The 11,688-nt window shown below is 37.4% G+C and overlaps 1 protein-coding gene across 1 annotated transcript; it reads right to left on the reverse strand.

The window, feature by feature from the left end:
* Positions 1–7,710: 7,710 nt before the first annotated feature.
* LOC121381766 (piggyBac transposable element-derived protein 4-like) lies at positions 7,711–8,286 on the reverse strand. The gene has a single exon (XM_041511117.1). It carries the CDS (start codon positions 8,284–8,286, stop codon positions 7,711–7,713), a length of 576 nt encoding a protein of 191 aa, XP_041367051.1.
* Between the last annotated feature and the right edge of the window lie 3,402 nt (positions 8,287–11,688).

The following is an 11,688-nucleotide window of genomic DNA, read 5'->3' on the forward strand; positions in this document are numbered from 1 at the left end:
CAGTTCGCCATTTGTCTGTCAATGACACGGATGTTACGTCTCATCGTGACATTGCCAATGCATTGGCAGACAGTTTCTCCCATAACTCCTCTTCTTCTTTCAGTACAGATGCTTTTACGTCTGTCAGAAATAGAGCTGAAAAGCAACCTATTAACTTTTCATCTGAAAATGTTGAAGTATACAACAGGCACTTCTCTTTGGAGGAGTTGCAGGATGCTCTACGTAGAGCCCATGATACTTCGGTAGGACCAGATGAAATACATTATCAACTCTTAAAACACTTACCTGAATCATCCTTAATGGTTCTATTAAATATCTTTAACAAAATCTGGACTTCGGGTGACTTTCCTTCTGATTGGAGAAAAGCCATTGTCATTCCTATTCCTAAGCCTGGTAAGGATCCAACAAATCCTACCAGTTATCGGCCTATTGCTTTGACAAGTTGCATTTGTAAAACCATGGAAAGAATGATCAACCGTAGACTTGTCTGGTATCTTGAGTCCCACAAATTGCTTACTAACGTGCAATGTGGGTTCAGGCCTAGACGTAGCACGGTCGATCATCTTGTTAGATTTGAAACGTTCTGTAGGGATGCTTTTATCCATAACCAGCATTTGGTATCGGTCTTTTTTGACCTCGAGAAAGCTTATGATACCACGTGGAAGTATGGGATTTTGAAAGACCTCCATGGCATGGGCCTAAGAGGCCGTATGCCTGGCTTTATCTCAAATTTCTTACAGAATAGGTCTTTCAAGGTACGAGTGGGATCTACGTTATCCGATTCTCGCTCCCAAGAGATGGGTGTGCCTCAAGGTAGCATCCTGTCAGTAACTTTATTTTCCGTGAAAATTAACAGCATCATCCAGTGTTTAAAACCTGGCATTGATAGCTCGTTATATGTCGACGATTTTCAGATTTGCTACAGGTCGTCCAGTATGAGTATCATTGAACGTCAGTTGCAGCTTTGTTTGAATAAACTTCAACAATGGGCAACTGACAATGGATTTCGATTCTCAAAGTCAAAAACAGTCTGTATGCATATCTGCCAGAAAAGAGGTCACCATTTAGATCCACAGCTGTTTCTGGACAAAACTCCGGTTCCAGTTGTGGAGGAGACCAAATTTCTGGGGGTTATTTTTGACAGGAGGCTATCTTTTGTTCCTCATTTACAGTATGTAAAAAAGAAGGGCTTAAAGGCCCTCAATATCTTAAAGGTTATTGGTAAGACTGAATGGGGAGCAGATCGAAAGGTTATGCTCCGACTTTATAGATCTTTAGTTCGGTCTAAACTTGATTATGGGTGCATTGTGTATGGGTCAGCACGTAAGTCTTACTTGCAAATGCTAGATCCTATACACAACCAGGGACTTAGGCTTTGTCTTGGTGCTTTCAAAACATCTCCTGTGGAGAGCTTGTACGTCGATGCACACGAACCTAGTTTGGGTGCTAGACGTGCAAAGCTTTCTCTGCAGTATGCTACAAAGATTAAATCAATGCCAAAACATCCTGCACACAATGCGGTGTTTGATAATAAATATATGAAATTATTTGATGCGAAACCGAATGCGATTCGAACATTTGGTCTTCGCATTAAGCAGTTTTTATCAGTTTCCAACATTGATTTAACAGACATTTTGGAAACGCCTTCATATTTTATTTTGCCACCTTGGTGTATCAAACCACCAAAATTGTATTCGATCTTGTGCATCTAAAAAAAGATCGCACAGATGCAGTTATTTATAAACAACATTTCATGGAAATCCAAGAGCGGTACTGTGATTACATTCCTGTTTACACAGACGGATCACGGGATGGGAATTCGGTGGCTTGTGCTACAGTGTTTCCATCAGACACAATAATTTCCATGAGATTGCCCGATTCAGCATCAATCTTTACTGCTGAAATTTGGGCAATCATTAAAGCCCTGGAACAGATTAAGGATTCATATGCATCCAAGTATATATTATTTTTACAGACTCACTTTCGTGTCTTCAAGCTCTACAGTACATGAAATTGGAGCACCCCTTAGTTGGGATGGTGATACGAAAGTGTGTCTTTTTATCAATTGCCAATAAAGATGTTATACTGTGTTGGGTACCCAGCCATGTTGGCATTAGGGGTAACGAAAAGGCAGATGTTGCTGCCAAGTCTGCTTTGAACTTGCCCCGTGTCCATGTTGGTGTCCCCTACAGTGATTTTAAATTTCATATTAACCAATATATCTTTTCGACTTGGCAAGATGATTGGGACGGTGCGGTTGCGAATAAGCTTCATTCTGTCAAGGCAGTCCTGGGAGAGTGGCAGTCATCCTACAGGCGATGCAGGAAGGATGAAGTAGTCTTATGCCGTGCCCGCATCGGCCATACATATTTGACGCATTCATTTATTTTAAAGAAGGACCCTCCTCCTCAGTGTGAACACTGTCAGTGTACACTGACTGTGCGGCACATTTTGGTGGAGTGTGATCATCTCAAGCCGACAAGAAATGATATATTTGGCAACAGAAATGTTTTGGAATCATTTAAATTCCATCCAATGTTAATTGTAAAGTTTTTAAAACACTTTGACTTCTATACAAAATTTTAAGATATACTTAACTTGATTTTATATATTGTATTATACCCCCCCCCCCCCCCCCCCACAGCTCCTTACACTGTGGTTTTACATGAGTGTATATAAATATGTTCATATACTTACCATTTGTGACACCCAATAGCCGATATGTATTTTTGTGCTGGGGTGTCGTTAAACAAACATTCAATCAATCAATCTTTAAAATAAATGATAGTAAAAGTAAAGTTTGTTTTATTTAACGACGTCACTAGAGCACATTGTTTTTGTTTTTTTATCTTATCATCGGCTATTGGACGTCAAACATATGGTCATTCTGACACTATTTTCAGAGGAAACCCGCTGTCGCCACATAGGCTACTCTTTTTACGACAGGCAGCAAGGGTTATTTTATTTCCGCTTCCCACAGGCAGGATAGCACAAACCATGGCCTTTGTTGAACCAGTTATGGATCACTGGTCGGTGCAAGTGGTTTACACCTACCCATTGAGCCTTGCGGAGCACTCACTCAGGGTTTGGAGTCGGTATCTGGATTAAAAATCCCATGCCTCGACTGGGATCCGAACCCAGTACCTACCAGCCTGTAGACAGATGGCCTGCCACGACGTCACCGAGGCCGGTTTAAAATAAATGAATGCGTCAAATATGTATGGTCGATGCGGGCACGGCATAAGACCATTTCATCCCTCCTGCATCGCCTGTAGGATGACTGCCACTCTCCCAGGACTGCCTTGACAGAATGAAGCTTATTCGCAACCGCACCGTCCCAATCATATTGCCAAGTCGAAAAGATATATTGGTTAATATGAAATTTAAAATCACTGTAGGGGACACCAACATGGACACGGGGCAAGTTCAAAGCAGACTTGGCAGCAACCTCTGCCTTTTCGTTACCCTTAATGCCAACATGGCTGGGCACCCAACAAAATATAACATTTCTATTGGTATCACCATCGCAACTAAGGGATGCTCCAATTTCATGTACTGTAGAGCTTGGAGACACGAAAGTGAGTCTGTAAAAATAATATACTTAGATGCACATGAATCCTTAATCTGTTCCAGGGCTTTAATGATTGCCCAAATTTCAGCAGTAAAGATTGATGCTGAATCGGGCAATCTCATGGAAATTATTGCGTCTGATGGAAACACTGTAGCACAAGCCACAGAATTCCCATCCCGTGATCCGTCTGTGTAAACAGGAATGTAATCACAATACCTCTCTTGGATTTTCATGAAATGTTGTTTATAAATAACAGCATCTGTGCGATCTTTTTTTAGATGCACAAGATCGAATACAATTTTTGGTGGTTTGATACACCAAGGTGGCAAAATAAAATATGAAGGCGTTTCCAAAATGTCTGTTAAATCAATGTTGGAAACTGATAAAAACTGCTTAATGCGAAGACCAAATGTTCGAATCGCATTCGGTTTCGCATCAAATAACTTCATATATTTATTATCAAACACCGCATTGTGTGCAGGATGTTTTGGCATTGATTTAATCTTTGTAGCATACTGCAGAGAAAGCTTTGCACGTCTAGCACCCAAACTAGGTTCGTGTGCATCGACGTACAAGCTCTCCACAGGAGATGTTTTGAAAGCACCAAGACAAAGCCTAAGTCCCTGGTTGTGTATAGGATCGAGCATTTGCAAGTAAGACTTACGTGCTGACCCATACACAATGCACCCATAATCAAGTTTAGACCGAACTAAAGATCTATAAAGTCGGAGCATAACCTTTCGATCTGCTCCCCATTCAGTCTTGCCAATAACTTTTAAGATATTGAGGGCCTTTAAGCCCTTCTTTTTCACATACTGTAAATGAGGAACAAAAGATAGCCTCCTGTCAAAAATAACCCCCAGAAATTTGGTCTCCTCCACAACTGGAACCGGAGTTTTGTCCAGAAGCAGCTGTGGATCTAAATGGTGACCTCTTTTCTGGCAGATATGCATACAGACGGTTTTTGACTTTGAGAATCGAAATCCATTGTCAGTTGTCAATTGTTGAAGTTTATTCAAACAAAACTGCAACTGACGTTCAATGATACTCATACTGGACGACCTGTAGCAAATCTGAAAATCGTCGACATATAACGAGCTATCAACGCCAGGTTTTAAACACTGGGTGATGCTGTTAATTTTCACGGAAAATAGAGTTACTGACAGGATGCTACCTTGAGGCACACCCATCTCTTGGGAGTGAGAATCGGATAACGTAGATCCCACTCGTACCATGAAAGATCTATTCTGTAAGAAATTTGAGATAAAGTCAGGCATACGGCCTCTGAAGCCCATGCCATGGTCTTTCAAAATCCCATACTTCCACGTGGTATCATAAGCTTTCTCGAGGTCAAAAAAGACCGATACCAAATGCTGGTTATGGATAAAAACATCCCTACAAAACATTTCAAATCTAACAAGATTATCAACCGTGCTACGTCTAGTCCTAAACCCACATTGCATGTCAGTAAGCAATTTGTGGGACTCTAGATACCAGACAAGTCTACGGTTGATCATTCTTTCCATGGTTTTACAAATGCAACTTGTCAAAGCAATAGGGCGATAACTGGTAGGATTTGTTGGATCCTTACTCGGCTTAGGAATAGGAATGACAATGGCTTTTCTCCAGTCAGAAGGAAAGTCACCAGAAATCCAGATTTTGTTAAAAATATTTAATAGAACCATTAAGGATGATTCGGGTAAGTGTTTTAAGAGTTGATAATGTATTTCATCTGGTCCTACTGAAGTATCATGGGCTCTACGTAGAGCGTCCTGCAACTCCTCCAAAGAGAAGTGCCTGTTGTATACTTCAGCATTTTCAAATGAAAAGTTAATAGGTTGCTTTTCAGCTTTATTTCTGACATGTAAAAGCATCTGTACCGAAAGAAGAAGAAGAGTTATGAGAGAAATTGTCTGCCAAAGCATTGGCAATGTCACGATGAGAGGTCACATCCGTGTCATTGACAGACAAATGGCGAACTGTATTATTGGATTCTTTGCCCTTGATTTTGTACGTATGCTATTCCAGACAGATTTCACAGATGTTTGAGAAGTCAACTTGGAGACATAATTTCTCCAAGATGATTTCTTACTCTGTCTGATAGTTTTACGAGCCTTTGCCCGAGCAATGCGATAACTATTCAGGTTATCCCCGGTAGGTTCGCGTTTGAACCTCTCGAGGGTCCTGTTTCGCTCTTTGATTGCATCTTTACAATAACAATCAATAAAACAGTAATTATTTTTTTAAATTTTGTTTTTATTTATTTATTTCAGTCTGTTATGATTTATTAACCATACTGCTTAATTTAAAGAAAAAATTAAGTTGACAACGCATTTTTGAATGAAAAATAGTATCAAATGCACATATACCATTAACACATTTTTGCAAATTATCAACAAAATGCTAAAGACTAAAAACATTTATACTTTCTGTATTACTTTTATGTATGTTCTTCAAATGATATACAATTTAAAAAAAGTATATGCCCTTTCACTTCCTATCTTTTTGTAATGAAATTTTTAAATTTGGTTACCATGGTAACCAATGCAAAACCAGAACACTTTTTCCCCATGAAATATTAGTTTAAAATACATTTATTTGAGTAAGAATCAGTGTATTGTGGCATAATCATAATCTTCCAGCTGTACAATAGAAAGGTGAAAATTATCACTTGTGTTACCATGGTAACCAATGCAAAACAGCAAAACGTCCCCAACCCTGAAATATTAGTTTAAAATGCATTTATTTGAGTAAGAATCAGTGTATTGTGACATAATAATAATATTCCAGCTGTACAATAAAAAAATGAAAATTAGTGTTTCTGTTACCATGGTAACCAATGCAAAACAGCAAAACGTCCCCAACCCTGAAATATTAGTTTACAATGCATTTATTTGAGCAAGAATCAATGTATTGTGACATAAAAATAATATTCCAGCTGTACAATAGAACGGTGAACATTATTACTTCTGTTACCATGGTAACCAATGCAAAAAAGCAAAACATACCTTACCCTGAAATATTAGTTTAAAATGCATTTATTCGAGTAAGAATCAATGTATTGTGATATAATAATAATATTCTAGTTGTACAATAAAAAAGTGAAAATTAGTGTTTCTGTTACAATGCAAAAGTGGGAAACTAACCATGTATTTTTATTTTTATAAAATGTTTCAAATGAATTTATTTGAGTAGAAATCAATGTATAGTGACATAATAATAATCTTCAAGCTGTATAAGAGAATGGAAATCATTGTTACTTCTGTCACTATGGTAACCAATGCAGAACTGAAAGTATTTGCCCCCCCCCCCCCCCCAAAAAAAAAAAAAAAAAAAAAATCACTTTCAAACGAGTTTATTTCAGTAAAATCAATGTATAGTGATGGCATAATCTTCTACCTGTGGACAAGAAGAGTGATATACTTCACCAGGTCACAATTGCAAACGTATACAAATGTAAAGGCAATGCCATACGATATAAGTGTCTCCTACAAAATATAGCAGAATGCATAGCAACCAATGAAATCGGCTATTGTTATACGAGGCACTCCTATCGTGTGGCATCGCCTTAATTGTAACCACTGCAAACAAATGAACACACTGATAGACAAAAAAATTTGCTGCCATTCTTTACACATTTTCAAATTTCATCCAGTATTTAACATGTGCATCACACAATAGGTATTAAGATGTCACACTAGTGAATGTTGAAAGCATGCTTTAAGCCCACCATGATACTGAAATGAAAACAAGTCACAATTTGAAATTAGTTTATATTCTTTTGAAACTGACACTAACATTAACAATAACATCAACAAGCAGAATAATATGTATAATAAAAAATTTGTAATGAAGTAACCTGAAACATATATACACAATATGTTTAAAGGAAGGAGAGCTGAAGGAGTTTGAGGAGGATAATTGTGAGCTCAGGAATTGTATTTGAATGTACATTGTGTTATAAATTAACACCTACAAAACTAATATAAAAATATGAATCTAGAAAAGTGTGAAAGTGTTCATTTACAAAGTAGTATGAAAGTGTAAATTTGGTCAAATGTACAAGTGTAGTATATAAAAATTGTAAACAATGGAGTATGTTTGTATAAAATAAATTTAACTACAAAATGTATATCACATTACTCTTCAGCAGGAAGTCTGTAGTCTTGTAGCGTGTGAAACCTCTTAAAACAAGGTTCAATACACAGGGGCTCCATACACACCTCACACATATATCGCGTCTCCTTTCGCTCACCACTCTCCTTGTGTACTGTACACCGTCTAAGAGGTTTCATGTTTGATGCACCAGGCTGAGGCTTGATACTACAGGGGAAGTGACCAGCAGACGGATTCAGCCTGACTGGAACAGGTCCAACGGCCTTCCTCCCTCGCTTGGCACCAGGTACAGGTGCGGTGTTGGCAGACTCGATCAGACTCTTGACAATGGATAGAACAAAGTCATGGTGACTGAAACCGCCTCGTCCAAACTTCTGCCACAATATGAATGTGTTAGCACCCAATATGGCAAGAAGTTGAAGAGTCAGTTTCTTCCACCACTTCTTTGTTTTCCTCAGCACACTGAAGTACTGTGACATCTGATCAGATCTGTCAACACCCCCCATGTACCTGGTGTACTCGAGGACTGCAATAGGTTTGACAACCGGTGTCAACCTACTACGTCGCTGAGCTGTGCATCCAATCTCAGCCCGATGCATCGTCGACAAGACTGAGACTTCCCGCTTATCCTTCCATTTGAGTGCCAAAAGATGTATATATATATATATATATATATATATATATATATATATGTATATATGAATATTTGTTACAAATGAACAACCAGTTTTCTGTCTTTCAAGGCGCGAGGCATTTCGGGCCGCAAAAGCCTGACAGTCCCACAAACCATAGTGTCCTCTGCAGCCAGATGGTCGAACAATACGGGACTTGAAAAGTAATTGTCCAAGTAGATCTGTTAAGAAAACAACAAATTGTAAAAAATAAAATAATAATAAGCTCATACAAGCATTTTTTAAATATACTTTTGCATAAAACATTCAAAATCATGATTGTGCATTCTGTCACTAATTATTGATAATATATAGTAGTGGTATCTGGGCTAGCTATGGGTGATCAAAACATTTCGCCAAATTATCTCAAAAATACAAAACATATAGCTATTTTCCAACAACATACCCTGGGTATTTAATCAATATATATTTAACTGTCATAATAGTGATTATATAACAACTGTCAAGTACAACATTGGGCCTAAAAAAATGTGTTTCAGGTTTCATCCTTGAAATAAATAGGGTAGGTAGGTAAGAACTTTTTTTTTCAATCGAATCAAACCGAGAACTCGTAATCGGCCAAAGTGTTCCGAACCTAGATTATTATTTTTTAAGTTTTCCTTTTTTTGTTTTTGTTTGAAAATTTTTTAGGGTCCCTATATAAAATTAGGGTAGGCCGAGAAACAGGAAACAGACATATACTTTTTTAGGACTAATCAAAACCCTTTCATGAAAACAAAATATCAAGAAACAGACTGTTGGTACAGAATAGACATTTTTGAAGATTTTTGAGTTGGGGAAAATGTACCTTCAATGTTTGCATGTATTGATTATTTACATGTCTAATGTTTACCTTATAACCTTTGTTCAGAAATCCACAGGAGCGCAGGAGGCCCATGACAGCATTGAAATTGTTTCCATAGGCCTCCTCTTCTTCGACAGGATTTGGATGGTGGAGCGCTCCTGTGTAGATGTTCATCTGGCTGCAGTATCCCGATACACTCTCGCACACCTTTAAAAAAGTGCATTTAGTAAAGTCATCGGGTGCCTATATACATGTATTTGTCGATTAATTTTGCCTGTGAAGTATTTACTAGTAGTCTAAAAGTACACTTCAATGTCACATTGTGTAGTGGGTAAATCCCGTTTTTTTTGGGTTTTTTTTATTTTATCAAAATGCGATATACGCCGATTAAAAGACTCAATTTTGCTGAAAATTTAAAAAAAATGGATATATCGCGTTTTGCGCCTAAACTCTTCATATAACTTATCATTTGTGATAACTATCCAAATGGAGATAGATGTATGTAGTATTATAATAAATGTGTTTAAAAAAAAAAAAAAATAATAATTGAAGTAAAAGATACCAAACAGCAGAAGTAAGTGTACAATAAATAAAATTAATGCCTCACCATGTACAGCTTTATTCCATGCTTGTTTGGCTTGTTAGGACTGTATACCTTGAAAGACAGATGTCCCTTCCACGGACACATTCCTTCGTCAATGGAGATGTGCTCGTCCGGCGAGTATGTAGAAAGAAATTGTTTGTTCAAAAAGTCATAAAAGGGTCGCACTTTAAAAAGGGGATCATGTCCTGCACATCCCCTTGGCACACAGTTAGAATTATTGTTCAAATGAAAAAACTTCCATATATTCAAAAATTTGTTTCTAGACATTGTGGACGAGAAGAAGGGGTCAAAACAACAGTTTCTTTACTCCAGTATCTATTCACATCCCCCTTCTTGACCAACCCTATAGCCAAAACCAGGGCTATAAAAACTTTGAGTTCATCAACTGTCAATGCAGTCCAGCTGCGTGCACGACTATGTGTAGAAAGGTTGGGGTTGGCCTCTAAATACTGTCCAGCATATATGTTAGTCTCATCCACAATGTGATCAAATAAAAAAATCATCAAAAAACAATCTAAAAAAAATCAACAGGACCAGCTGTTTGTAAAGTAACATTATGTGAAAAAATCCCCTTGAAACCCACTTCACCAGTGAAGGGAGGTACAAGGGGATCACAGTCTTGTTTGGACCAGCCAAGAAGTAAATCTTCAGGTACATCTAAATCATCATGCAAAATATCAATTTCCTGAGCCCTATCTAACAATAAATCACGTAAATTTACAACAATGTCCTCCTCAGTGAATCCTTCGAACTCTCCTTCACTATCAGAATCATGATAAATATCCGCAACTTCCTCCGACATATTTACAGCGGAAGTGAAAGTAGTAGAAATCACCGACAGTTTTTCTCGCGAAATATAACTATTTATGAACATTTCATGCTTAGTGATTATTATATGCTCAATACAACCTTTCATTATTACAATTATTTTTTTAAAAGCGTTTTTATATCACTAAGTGAACAATGTTTTGGTACGTTGCCTGCACAACAGCTACTGGAGCACGTGGACTTAAAAATTAAAAATTAAATTGGGGGGTTACTTCTTACCATAGTAACTAATGATACATGCGATTACCCATCCTAATGTGAAACAAAATATTACTGTAAATGCCACATATTACTCATACTGACATAGGCCTACCAGTAAATTTATCGAAGCACTTACCTTCATGAATAGGCTACATGTATTCTACACATCTTTTGAATGAGTCATCCACGGTACAAAAATAATTATAAGACACCATGTTTATATTCACAAAATTATATATAAATGATATAACATAGTCATCTTTCTAAATTATTTAACAATAAAAATTTAACCGATTTGTTTCAACGAAACAAGTTGCCGCCACATAATAATTGTTATCCGTGACGCGCGACAAGAGAGTTTTTTGATTGGTTATTGGAAGTAATGCAGGTCATGGTATTCCCTGACTAGCTCAGCAGACGGCTCCTAGTAGTAGTAGTAGAGCTTGTAATCCATCGGACGCAATGCAGCATTTTTTTTTTTAATTTTTATTTTTTTATTATAAATACAGAATAATTATTCATATTTCCAATGAGTACTAATTAATGTCACTGTGCATGTAGTAAGTGTTCTTGAAAAAGCGGGAAGGAAAAAGAAAATCAACAACCGACGAATGCAAAGCTGTGAAAGCACATTCAGTGATTCACGACATGACACTGTTTACATGCATAACTGTTCAAGAAAACATATATCTTCAGAATATCATGTATTGTACTTTAAGAAGTCAATGGATTTATTAATGAAAACAATTACAGAAGTACATGTAAACAATGTGTACGATTGCTGTCAAACTGTGTGGTGGGAAATGGTCTGTCACATGACCTGTTGTTTATAAATAGAAATGGCTGGCTGACCGGCGCTTTCTGAAGATCTATTTACGCCGTCTGATTAAAA

This window comes from Gigantopelta aegis, chromosome 9 (genome assembly GCF_016097555.1).
Source record: "Gigantopelta aegis isolate Gae_Host chromosome 9, Gae_host_genome, whole genome shotgun sequence".
In the NCBI taxonomy this organism is placed as follows: Eukaryota; Metazoa; Mollusca; class Gastropoda; order Neomphalida; family Peltospiridae; genus Gigantopelta; species Gigantopelta aegis.

Excerpts from the sequence above, each read along its gene's own strand:
- LOC121381766 (XM_041511117.1), bottom strand. The coding sequence starts at position 8,286 with ATGCATCGGGCTGAGATTGGATGCACAGCTCAGCGACGTAGTAGGTTG.